General features: G+C 35.5%; 1 protein-coding gene across 3 annotated transcripts in view; it reads right to left on the reverse strand.

Moving 5' to 3' along the window:
• The window catches only part of ABCA6 (ATP binding cassette subfamily A member 6), a 59,193-nt gene extending 49,006 nt beyond the window's left edge, over nucleotides 1-10,187 (reverse strand). Inside the window, exons 1-8 of one of the 3 annotated variants that reach the window (XM_014847673.3) lie at nucleotides 9,858-10,102; nucleotides 9,338-9,416; nucleotides 8,708-8,808; nucleotides 7,213-7,417; nucleotides 6,069-6,230; nucleotides 4,491-4,594; nucleotides 3,885-4,111; nucleotides 802-943 (exon numbers count right to left, since the gene is read on the reverse strand). In XM_014847673.3, the coding sequence (XP_014703159.2) occupies nucleotides 802-943; nucleotides 3,885-4,111; nucleotides 4,491-4,594; nucleotides 6,069-6,230; nucleotides 7,213-7,417; nucleotides 8,708-8,803 (936 nt within the window). In that variant the 5' untranslated portion in view covers nucleotides 8,804-8,808; nucleotides 9,338-9,416; nucleotides 9,858-10,102. Of the gene's footprint in view, nucleotides 1-801; nucleotides 944-3,884; nucleotides 4,112-4,490; nucleotides 4,595-6,068; nucleotides 6,231-7,212; nucleotides 8,191-8,707; nucleotides 8,809-9,337; nucleotides 9,417-9,857 lie in introns of all 3 variants that reach the window. The other 2 variants (XM_044745417.2, XM_044745418.2) reach the window with 2 other exon arrangements.
• Between the last annotated feature and the right edge of the window lie 3,272 nt (nucleotides 10,188-13,459).

A 13,459-nucleotide genomic window follows, 5' to 3' on the forward strand; every position in this document is an offset into this window, starting at 1 on the left:
GTGACATAGGTTTAGTTCTCTGAGAATCATTGGCAGCACAATAAAATAAGGATCTCTATATCATAACATAAATATTTATCGATGAGACAGTGATGAAAATATTAAGGCGTAATTATGCTCAGTCCTTCTCTCAAACCCTTTGTAAAGAGGATCCTTATTTACACTCTCAAATGCTGGGCTTCTGTTATGAGGAAATGGTGGAAAAAGCTGAGTGAAGAGCCGAGGAAAGGATAGAAATGCACAACTAGAAAGATTGAAAGAAACTAAATTAATATATTAACCAATTTAATTAATAATATAATATATCTACATACCCTCTGCAGAAACACCCTGAAAGGTGGAAGAAATTAGAAGCTTTGGTTCAGAGGAGGAGAGTGGTGTGGGATGTAAGCGCAAGGTGGGGTATTAGAGGGAGAAGAGATATTGTGAAAAGCTATCATGCGATGAGTGACCTTTGGGGAAAAAAAGATGGGTCTACCCCCTCAAGAGCATGCTCATTAATCATCCAGAAAGGCCTTTGAAATTTTGAGAGTCAAGATAATTGTTTTGATCCATCATTTCATTAATTCAGACCGGTATGCCAAAAAGAGGTCCAATTTTATTTGGGTTACATCATTTTCTCATACCCGTAGAGATTTTCTCAAGCAAACACACACATACACACATACACACACACACACACACACACACACACAATGGATATGAAAGAAGTGACTGCAGCAGCCTGCTGAGACATCTAATTTTTGCTACATATAATTAAGATCTAAAGCAGAGAAAGTGGTAATAAATGTATGAACTTACCAAAGATAAGCCATATAAGAAAAAGAGTGTAAATATGACCATGAAGCCTGTCATGACTACGATTTGGGCAGATGTTATGATAGTTGTAATCATTATGGAAATAATGAAGATGAAGCCAGCATAGATCAAACCCCAAGAAAGCCTAAATAAAGACAAAAAGTTATTTCAATTATTTTAACTTATTTCATAAGAAGAAATATTTAAAACATGCAAAAATTGTCTAAAGAATAGTACAAGGATTACCTTTGTACCTGCCACCTAGATTAATAACTAAAATATTACTAATATTACACTGGCATGGCTGTGCAGGTGTCTACTAGCTAGGTATCAGCTCTGTATTCACAGATTGTATAAGTAGTATGGTCATTGTATCAATAGTATCATCTTGTATGTATTCTTTCACAACTTGCCTTTATAAATCAGTACATACAATAGCACACACTGCTGTATAATATTTTGTGGTATGAATATATCCCAATGTTCTCCTGCCTATGGATATTTAGGTTGTTTCCAGTTTTTATTTCTAATGCAATGTTGCTAAGAACATTCTTGTACTTGTCTCGCTTGGTAAAATGAATAAAAACTTCTCCAGGGTAAAATTGCTGAATTAAAGGAAATAAAACATTTTTTTAATCTTCAGCTTTATTGTAAATTGTCAGTGTTCTAATTGTAGAACTGGAAGGAAACTTAACAGCTGCTGATCCAACAAGTAACCATGGAAGCTGACCATTCTTGAGGATCCCAGCCAGCAGCACCTCCACCCTCTTGAGTAGTAGGAAATTGACATTTCATAACTGCACTAAGCCCATTCCATTCTTGCTATTTCTATTCATGCTTTCTTTATTTAAACTGATATAAATTATGGTACGCCCTTAAGTAGTTCACATTGTTTTGCTTTAGATGTGCTGGTAGCCACATTTTTATGAGGTGGTTATTAAGAAGTAGTATTCAATTTTAGATCTGACAAGCCTGCACAGTATTTTAGTCCAAGTTTCTCATTTTACAGATGAGTAAATCGTGGTCTCTATTACTAATTAATGGGCCTATTCAAGGTCAACAAAGTAAATCAATAACAAAGCTAGGATGATGCTGCAGGCCTTCACTCAGTCCAAAGCTCTTCCCTCTACATAAAACTGCCTAACTAAATAAGAATTTTCAACAGCTGAGGAGAACAGCAAACGTGCTAAAATCAGGAACTTGCATCGATATGTCCCAGTAGAAGGTGTTTACCGCTTATTTGATTTCTTTTCAAATTTTATGTCATTACAATGATTCAGGCTGTGTTAGAAACATCAGCATTTTTGAGAAAGCATACCACATTCCGCAGAATCCACCTCCTGAGAATGGATGGGAACAACTATAGGTAGGAATTGAAGAACCTTAGGGTAAGGGAATTACAAATGAAGGAAATTAAAACATTACCTAGAAAAAGGAACTGGTTGCAAAGAGCTGAGGGGATCTGGGGAAACGTTAATAAACCTAGGAAAACCTTCACGATAAATACAAAGCAATTCAGACATCACACTTGAAGAATAAATGCTGATTACATTCACATTTATTACATTAGTAAAAAAAAGCCTGTCATAAAATTTATTTCTGATAGACACCCTGTACTTAACAAAAATGTTCTAGAAAGTTTTTCCTTCTGAGTCTTAAGAATATACACATAAATTCATTTTGCTAAGTTTTAGGTCACATGTATACTAAGAAGCATTTATCCTGAGAGTGAATCGACATCTAAATATCCAATATCTTTCTGATTTTGACCTAGAGTTGACTTGTGCCTACCTAGTCTCAGGCGACTGCAGGGATGCTGTCCCACCGGACATGCCCTGAACTGAAAGACAATCCTTTTTACACAGATCCCCTCTCGCTTCCCTCCTAACACACTCCATCCATTCCTTTCCATTTCCCAAAGTTCCACTGCAAAACACTCTTTTCCTTTCTTTTTTTATTTCAAGACAGTTTCCTCTTTTATCTATTTTACAATTGATGTGTATTCGAATTAGAACTCTCTCTGTTAATAAAATATACTTTATAAAAAAGTTAGAATTTCTTAGCCCATAATTTTACTTCAGGAAACATGTGGCTTGCAAAGAATTATTCAACAATTGTTCCTCATCCATTCCACATAGTTCCACATTTATAAAGAGTGTTTTCTTGATATGGGGAGTATACAGAGAAATACCTCCCAGGATTCAATATCAAAAAATGTGAGATTTCTTTTTGGGTTAAAATAAACAAATTATTTTTCCTTTTTTCCTTTTTTTTTAGTATAGATATTACACCTGATTATATTGCAGAATTCTCTGCTTTGGCCTCCTGGAGGCTTAGAGTTTGTATGATTTGCATTGTTATCTGCTAAGCTTATTTATTATTTTGTTAGGCCTTTGTTTCTATTCCTCAATTATTTGTTTTTATTATAACAAATACACACATAGATACATACATATACGTGTGTATGTATATATAGAGACATATATTTCAAAATCACTTTAAATCATTTCCGGAGTGAGGTAAGATATAAGTATGTCAATATATGAAGCAAACGCTCTTATTAAGCTCGTGCTACATGCCATCCTATGTGTATATGCTGGGAACATTATGTAGCCTATCTTATTTAACTTCAATGTATGGTATTCAGTTGCTCCAAAAAATATAGCCCTGGTGACTAAACCTCTGAATACAAGCTAGCCATTATAGGATTATATTTTCTTCAACATGAGGAAATCTCAAGAAATCAAGTGATAACCGTGGGCAGATTCATGGCATCTGGTTTGGCGTCCCAACTCTGGCACTCATCATCCATTTGACTTTGAGCAATTCTTTTATTCACTTTGTTCTTAACAGCTCCTCTGTCACAGCATTGGCTTAACATACTCATGGCACAGAAAAAATGCTCGGCAAATCATAACCACTATTTTGCATGGAAAAATTTAACAAAGACTAAATCAAAAAGTCAGAACAAAGGAAAAACGTAGCCAGCATATCAGGTTTCAATCATAATGTTCTGAAACAACAATGCTTTTTCACTGCTTCTTAATTTTTCTTATTCATTTGTATTACTTGAATCGGTCACTCACCAGAATGCTGAATCTTGTAGACCCATCATTTTCATTAAATCCTTACTCTTTTTTCTCTCTTTTGTAACACTGAATGATAAAAAATATATAAATGGCGAGAAGTAAAGCAAGCAGCAGAAAATAAACATCTCATTTTGAAGGATGTTTTTAGAAATAAAAGGTAATGTCTTCATATTTATAGCAGTAACTGACATCAATTCCTCCATCGCAGAGTGATTTGTCGTGATCTAAAGAAGGGTTCAAACAAACAAAATCATTATTTAAAGTAGAGAAACGTGAAATCAATAAGCTACGGGGTTTGTACCAATGTCAACTTCCTGGTTTTAATATTGTTCAATGGTTATGCAAGATATTACCATTAGGAGAAATTGGGTGAAGGGCACACAGATCTCCCTGTACATTGTTTTTGCAACTTCCTGTCATTCTGTAACTAGTGGAAACTTTAAAGCTAAAAAGGAAAAGCAATGTGTTCCTTTGCCTAAATCCAGTTTCAGCATTTGTATACCTGCTTCATTATATAAACATATGAAAACCTGAGTATTTTTCATCTTTCACCAAAGTCTTGATGCTTCTGGAATTAGTTTACATTATTAGAACTTTTCTTACTTCTATAATAGCAGCATTAATTGCAGCTTGTAAAGTCACGAATCCTCTATTCCAGTACTTGGCCAGTGAACATGAAAACCCGTAACGTGTATCCCAGCAATGAGCTGTGAGCACAAAGAAAAGCATAACCAACATTATGAGATGAGAGTAATTGGAGAATAAGAAACAAGAATCCAAGAGGAAATAATATAGACAAGGTTCCAGTAGTCAGAACTTTTAACCATTTAGAAAAAAGAAGCCAATGAAAGTTCTTAACAAGACAATTTTATTCATGGAGACCATAGCATGCATAGGAAGTCTTGAAAATTGAAAAGAAGATGAAAGAAAACATTCTGTTCCAATCATACTGAACTCCTTGCTGTGCCCAAAATGCCAAACACTCCACTGCTAAAACTTTTTTGTGCTCAAATGCTCTCCCTCCAGATGGATACCTGGCTCACTCCTTCCCTCCATCCTGATCTCTTTTCAAAAGTAAGATTATCATAGAGGTCTTGCCTGGCCATCATAAATAAAAATATCTAAAATAGCTCTTTCATCTCTATCTTCTACCCTTGTTTTATTTTATTTTGTTGCTTTATCACCACCTGGCAGAGTACATTGTTTTTCTCCTATGCCCGGTCCCTGCTTAGAATGATTCGTGCAAGCAGGTTCTGTATTTTGTTCACTTCGATCCTCAAGGTCAAGAACACTGCGAGACACACAATAGACGAAGTGAATGAATGGAAAAGAACCAATGCTATCAGTCACATCAATTCTGTTTCCTAATGGGTCCTCAAATCCCTTCGCCTCTCTCCTTCTCAGCTGCCTCCACTCTGGTGTAAGTCACCATCAGCTCACTAGTACATTTCATGGCATGACTGACTCCTCTGCAATCCATGCTCTGGGCTATATATGCAGAGTGCCCCCTTGGGCTCTGCCCTGATTAAAGTACCTAATGGCTCTCCATCACCCTAGGTTTACAAGATGCCACGGGATCTAGCCCTTGAGTGCCTTTGGCCTCATTTTCTCATCACATTCCTTTTCGTGTTCTCTATTCAGTTTTACTGCTCTTCTTCCATATATATCAAAAGAAGCCCCTTTTCACATCGGGTCCTTCACACTGGCCTTTCTTCTGTCTGAAACCCAATGCCTTGAGCATCTCACATGTGCTATTCTCTCTGATGTTAGTTTAAACATCACTTCCCCACTTAGGACTTCTCTAATCCCACAGCTTATTAGGAACCCCTGGTCTAAGTCCCCCCAAGCCTCTTTCCTTGCCCTTGTCATTAACTGTTCAATATCTGTCCTTCCTGCTAGACTGGAATCTCACCTGAGATTGGGACCTATCAGTCATGATCACCTTCTGCATCCTTCACAGCATACACCTGTGAGCTCACTATGTATATGTTGGATGACTTTATGATTTTTTGAGCATCATCCTCTAGCGGGAAGATATGACTGATCTTGGAATGGGTTCAGCAACAAAATGTGTTTTATTTTCTCATGTGCCATTGAAAGCATCTCTGTTGCCCATCCTGACCTGTTCCTTATGTTAAAAACATGAAAAATGCCATAATGATATTTTATATGGAAATTTACCTGAGAAAACTTCTTCCTTCAAAAATGGAATGGCATATCCCTGAATAAATTTTAACTTATAAGAGAAAGTGTCATTAAAGATGACTCCCACTACATATGGGAAATTGTCTAAAAGTAGTTCATCAATATGTTTTGGATTTGGTGCCCCAATGACTCTTCTTCCTGTGAATTACAATGTAAAAATAGACATGGAACATTGTTGAAGCATTTCACCAAAACAGAATGTGATATAACTGTGTCATCATATATTTTCATTGGAATTAAAATCATTTTCCATTTAAATTAAACTTATCCCAAAGGCAAGAAGGGAAATTTTATTTTAATGTTTTAGGTTGTAGAAGCAGGAGACATGCATAAGTGTTTCCTTTTATTAAAGACAGGCATTGGGGCAAGTTTTAGGTACATAAAAAGATTATGCCAGGATATGTATGCATAAGATAATTGGTGTACATAAGAAATCAGAGTTACTGAACAAAGGAAACTCATATGATCTTTGCCTTATGCAGGAATCACAAAGTGACTCTATTTTTAACACACAGCAATTTCACCTGTTAGAAATGAGGATTCAAAAGTAGATAGTCAGACCACACCCAACTTACCCATGAGTGAAATACACGCTTTGTTTATCTCAGTTACATAGCGACCTCATTTAGAATGGAGGCCTTTAAAGATGTTTACAAATTACACTAAACACAGACAGAATATCTTTAGATTATCCATTTTTACTTTTCATAGTTCTGAAATTATTGCTAATATCCATAACTGAATTTCTTCTGTTATCATGTTTTCGCCTGAGTTATAAATCTTAATCATGTGTTTCCATGTTAAAAACACCCACATCCACCAATGGCATATTCCTCTTAGGCACTATTCTGCAAATCCAAAATTATGAATCTATAGTTTTAGTTAAATTCCAATAGAAATGTAGGCCTGCCTAAATTGGACCCCCATCAAGCTGAAAGAGTTTGAAAAGCTAATTGTTTTGAGAGAAAAAAAAAAAACACTAACCAAATTTGTATGATATCTTGATACCTAAATAATTAGCATAATGGATCACTGTAACTTCCAATTAAACATGTATACATCTTATCAAAAAGATATAAAATAATATCAGTAATTCTTTTTTTGCCATCAGTACACCTACCTTTCAAAAAGGGAGCAAGTGCCGTTTTATTCATTATCTGCTGAGTTATATTGGAGATCGGTGTATACACAACAATGATTGAAGAGCTATTAAATTTATCTACCCTTCCCAGATCCTGAGGAGGCATTTCAGGAAAATGCCTATTTTCTTTTAAATTTGAAAATAGGCCCATATACAGTCCTAGAAGTATTGGGAATCCCCATTCCTATAACACAGAAAAAAAAATTAGATTGTATTCCCTTAAGAGCTCAGTCAACACCAGAGAACTGTTGAGGACAAACTCTAATTTTGCCAGACAGTTGGATTCTCTTCGCTCTCCACTCTTCAGAGCAAAGGGAACCCAATGAAAGATATGAACTGAGATAGCTGCCACATATATTATTCTCCAATACTAGAAGTAAACTTTTTCGTTAAATCAAGAGCTGCTGCAGGAGCTACCGTAGAAACTAACAGGATGACTAACAGGATGACAATCTCCATATGCACAGACATCTGACTCTAGAGCCTATAAGAAACAGAGAATCTCAGATAGAGTTCACGGTGGCAAATAGCAACACTTTTGTCAGTTGTCATATCCTTGTGTTGGAAATCAAAGAAAATGAAAAGGAACTGAGTGGTAGAGACTGTTTCACTGATAGCAGTAATCTCTTCCCGCTTGCCACAATGGTAGCCTACATTCCCAGTCTGGAAATTAAGTGAGACCAAGTGATTGAGTTCTGACCAGTGGGACGTGGGCAGAAGTGATATGTGCCACTTCAAGTCCTGGCTCATGGAACCTTGCACAATTTTCTATATTCTCTCCATCTCAGTTGTTCTACTTCCTGATCTTCTGACTGAATGCAGAGGATCCAGTGGCGGTCTCCAAGGCCTTGGGGGATGGCAGAATTTCTAGAGGAAGGCTGGGTCCCTGAATAACTGTGTGGAGAACATTCCTTCACCTTCTAACCCACTTCACTTTCACTGCCAACCTTATTCAAACTGTGAAAAGAGTGAAAAATAAATCTTTGCTGTGTTAAGCCAGTAAGATTTGGGGCTATTACCTGTAGACAGCCCACCTACCTAATTCAAACTGACAATCAGTCCTGTTACTTGGTCATAATTCCTGGAAGTAATCTCTGTGTAGAAAATTCATTGCCTTGAATATAAGTCCCCCAAAATCAAAATTCCTCCATTTCTGCTCGGCACTACTTGTATTATTTCTTGACTATAAATATATTATGCGTAAATTATAGAAACTTTAACAGTTGCTGTAAGTTACCATATAATTAAACTTTCACTTAATCTTCTTTTTTTAAAAATATGAGTTAATATTTTTACTCTTTACAATTTTGTTATTTTTCAGAACTGTTATGAGTCTCTCAATTCAACAGTTACAACTAGAGATGACCTCAAAATCAATAAATTCAGTCTGCAACTTAAAATACAAAATAAGAGAATCAGTAGGCAATGACATAGAATAGTGCTAACCGCAGAAGAAACAAACTTTCAAACGTACCCATGCACTCTCTCTTTTCATCCTCCATTTCTTAAGAAAATTTTTGCACAGAAGTGCTTGAGTTTGTTGATACACACTTTTCCGTTTCATATGCATTTAGCCTGTTCATTAAATAAACGAGGAGAAAGTAAACATGGTGGAGAATTAACTAGAAAAATGAGTGTAATAAGGAAAACTTTGAACATCTTTTTAGGGAAACTATTTCCTATCTTTAAGAACTGCAAAAAAAATGGATTTAAAGTATTATTTCAATAGTTCATGATTTTAAGATTTTTACATCAAATATACTCCCTGTAAGCTATTTGGGAGAGTGGGTAATGGTGGGGAGGTAGAATGGCTTTTTTCACAATCTTACAATAACATGGAATATTACAACAGAAAAAATAACAGTAGATTCCAGAACTTGTAAGATACTTCATATTTTTGACCTTTTATAAAAACATTCACCTATGTGAATAGAGTAACTGAATTGTATCTCATCCAATTAATAATTTCTTGTTTTTTGCATTTAATTAGAACTCCCAGTGCTAATCAAATTAGCATCAAAATTCTGACTACTTTGATTCATCTGAATAGTTCATTATGTCCATTAGATGTAACCCCAATGAAATGTTTTTTTATAGTATTTACCTTCCAGATTGGATTAAACAATTTATATCAAGAGTTAGGCTGTGAGATAACAATCCAGATTCAAACTTGAAAGTTGAGTCTGAGACACAGGAAGAACAAAATTATTTATCTCAATTTTCTGAATTCAGAAGTCCCTGAATAACTGAGAAGACAAACTACAAAGTAAGTTTAGAGAAAAAAAAGACAAGGAAGAAGGAAATCACATAGGAAAGTAATTTTGCCTGAATGTTTGCACATAAACCAATGGAGACAATTTTTTTCAGATTTTATAAAATCAAAATTAGTTATCTTAGATTTGCATATCAAATACTCAGATAATTCTTGCTCAGCTAGCACAGAAGTAAATTTTTCTATTTTTCTATATTCTATCATTGTATCTACACAATAAAAGATGGTTGGGAAAAAATTTTTAAATTTCACTATAAAACATAAATATTTGGAAACATCTGAAAAGTAAATTTATTTTAGCAGTGTCCACCCACATATTTGGCATAGCACAACAAAACAGAGCTTTACTTACTGTTAGGAAAATTACAAAAAGGACCCTGGAAGCACTGTCAGAGCACAGTTCTCCTTTCGTCTAACGCAACAATTAAAATTTCTTTATTGCACTTCTTCATTTATTCCTTAAGTGGGTAACTATTCCCAACTGCTCTGACCCAGGCTGGTTTCTGAAAAGGGATGTAGTCAGACCAGGCTGCACATGATGACCTTGTTTTGTTTTCTGTCTTTTTTTCCCCGAAGCCAATTATTCTGCAGGAAGATGACTGCTCCGTGGCTGGTTGGGAATAAAACAAGCCCTGTGTTTGTGACTTGGCCTTTCAACTCCAGGGATAAGGGGAACAATGGTAAACAAGGAAAACGAAACTAGCCCTTCAGACAGGATGAGACCGAGATGGGGGAAGAGCAGTAAATGAGTAAAAATAATAACCAAACAAAGAGTTAATCTGTATGAGGAATCTTTAGCTGTGTTTTCCTTTTTTTATTTCACTACTAATGCCTAAACGCAACTGTCAATGATATACTTGGCTAATTTAGACCAAAGGGGCAGAACAGGCTGGAGCTGATTTTTTTTTTTTTTTTTTGCCTAATAAAGCTAAGCAATCCACAATCTGCCTTGCAGAAACACCTAAGTTGGACAAATGAAGAATTCTAAACAAATTCCTTTCTCTCACTCTGTTCATAGTAGATGCAGGATTTCATAAGGCAAATGAACAAACAAAAAGTAAGTGAATTGCTAAGGACTAAAAACATATACAAAGATTCAGGTCAATTTTTATGCATGAAACCTAGGAAAAGACCCTGAAATTTATTCAATTCCCATTGCATAGTCTATGTCTCTCTGTAAAGAGTTGCAAACATTTCTTGACCTGCCAAAGTAAATGGCAAAACAGGAAACCAAAGTCCATGAATTGGGAAATCTCAAATATTTGACATGGCTCCCAATCCACAGATGTTAATAATCATAAAGCTGAGAGATGTTCTGGAGAAAAGGGGGATAATTTTTTAAAAAACATTTAAAGCCATGATATTATATACATAGATTTCTCTCCTTGGTAATTAGTTCTATTTTTAAAAATAGTCAACAGTGAAATATTACATGTCTTTTACATTAGAAATGGCCAAAGCAAAGGTAATAAAGATGTTCTAAACGTCTTATAGTAGGGGGGAGGGTAGAAGGTCATAAACACTGTTACAATTTTGTATCAATAATAGGTCAATGGTCCAAACAAAAATTCTAAGTTTTTTCAAAATCACCTGGAATATAGTTTGGATTTTTCTTAACTTGGTTGTTGTTATTGTTGTTTCAGACCCTATATACCTTATTCTAGAAGTCATTTTCACTCTGCTTTTCTTACAATTGCATTAAAATTCACAACTACAATATCAAAAATTATTTAGATTAAATATATTTTACTTGTTTCACTTCTTATCATTGTTTCTTGTGTTTCTTTGTATTCCTCTTTCTTGACTTCTTTACTCTGATTTATTTTTATTTTCAGGGTCATTTCCCTCATTTAAACCTGAGGATTTCCCCCAAATTTGACCCAATATGAATAATGAAGTGCCTGATCTCCAGCTAGAAGCACATTGAAATGGTGTGTAAAATATATCTAAAATAGAAGTTCAGATATATAACCAAACTTTAAATAAGGAGAAAAAAAGATAAAGGAAAGAAAGTAAGAATCAGTGGAAGACACAAAGAGAAAAGAAGGCACACTCTCAGGTGTTAAAAATGAAAAGGGAGGGGCCAGCCCGGTGGCTGAGTGGTTAAGTTCGTGCACTCCGCTGCAGTGACCCAGGGTTTCACTGGTTCGAATCCTGGGCATGGACATGGCGCTGCTCATCAGGCCATGCTGAGGCAGCATCCCATATGCCACAACTAGAAGGACCCATAACTAAGATTATACGACTATATACCAGGGCGCTTTGGAGAGAAAAAGGAAAAAAATAAAATCTTAAAGAAAAAAAAAATGCAAAGGGAGGGTCTAGCCCAGTGGTGCAGCAGTTAAGTTTGCATGTTCTGCTTTGGCGGCCCAGGGTTCACCGATTCAGATCCTGGGTGTGGACCTGGCGCTGCTTGGCAAGCCATGCTGTGGCAGGAGTCCCATATATAAAGTAGAGGAAGATGGGCACGGATGTTAGCTCGGCGCCAGTCTTCCTCAGCAAAAAGAGGAGGATTGGCAGCAGACGTTAGCTCAGGGCTAATCTTCCTCAAAAAAAAAAAAAAAAGGAAAAAAAGAAAAGGGAAACTAAAGCCAGAACTGTGAGTGGTATGTCAGAAACCCAGCAGTCCAAAGAGGTGTTTTAATAACCCAGTGACCTGGACTTGGTGCTTGACAGGATGCAAAGCTGGATTTCATATCTCTGCTTGAATCCAGAGGCTTCACAGGACTGTTTAGTGCTAGAAATAGAGATTAGAAAAACTTCACCAACTACCCCAAGGAAAAGAAAGGATGTGTATTCTTCGCCCAATCTCTGAGTTAAAAATTACATATCCTCCACAGAAAATGAAAAACTTAAGCATATGTAGCACACGTCAGATACAGGACACAGGAGCGGGATCTGAATTTCTTTTCCCTGCATAGCAATGTGTCTAAGCACAATATCATTGCAGTTAGTACATTCATTCTGGAGCCAAACTTGGGTTTGAATTCTGACTCTGTCATAGCCATGTGACCTTGCACAATCTATTTAAACTTTTCCTTCTCTCAGTATTTTCATCCATAGAAATGGAGATAATAATAGTGCCTGTCTAAATAAGGTTATTGTGAGGATTAAATTTATTAATATAAGATCATAGAACAATGCCTAGAAAATTGTAACAGTTCAACAAATGTTACTTATTGCTGGCAATCTTCCTCCTCCTGTTCTTCATCATCATCATCATTGTCCTCCTTCTCTTTCTCCTCTTGTTGCTACTATTATCCTGGATCCCCACAAAGAACATACAAACAATTCTATAGAGATATGTCCAGAATTCAGGACAAAAAGCAACAGAATTAAAAAGAAATATTCCTCCTAGCAGCTAAGCTTATAATCAAAGGCCCACCATAAAACAGAATCAGCAGACCAAAAAGATGGGACTATTAGCAATCTCAAGAACCGAAGATGATAAAAATTATGACTGATTATAAAATATATGTCTAAAGTATTAAAGAAGTAATGTAAGCTAGTTAAAACAGGAGACAAGGAAAAGGAAGACTAATAGGTAAATTACCCATTAGAACTTATAGACATTTAAAGGGATTAATAATAGTTGGGATTAAAAATTAATGGATAAATTTTATATCATATTAGATACAGCTGAAAAGAAAATTAATAAAATAGAAATATATCTGGAGAAACAATATAAAATTTAGTGCAAAGACAGAACAAGATGAAAAAATATTGAAGCCAGGTTAAACGACATGTAAGATAGAATAGGGGTGTCCAGCACATGACTAATAAGCATTTTATAATAAAGAAAATAAAGGGAAAAATAAGAGGAATGTTCAAAGATAAAATGGATGAAAATTTTCTGGAATCAAAGACATGAGCCCTCAGATTAGAAAAACAGTGTGTCCTGTGCAGAGTTAAAAACAAACAAAAATCTTTTTGTAGTGGATTTCTAGTTTCACA

The sequence above is a fragment of the Equus asinus genome, chromosome 13 (genome assembly GCF_041296235.1).
Source record: "Equus asinus isolate D_3611 breed Donkey chromosome 13, EquAss-T2T_v2, whole genome shotgun sequence".
NCBI classification, from domain to species: domain Eukaryota; kingdom Metazoa; phylum Chordata; class Mammalia; order Perissodactyla; family Equidae; genus Equus; species Equus asinus.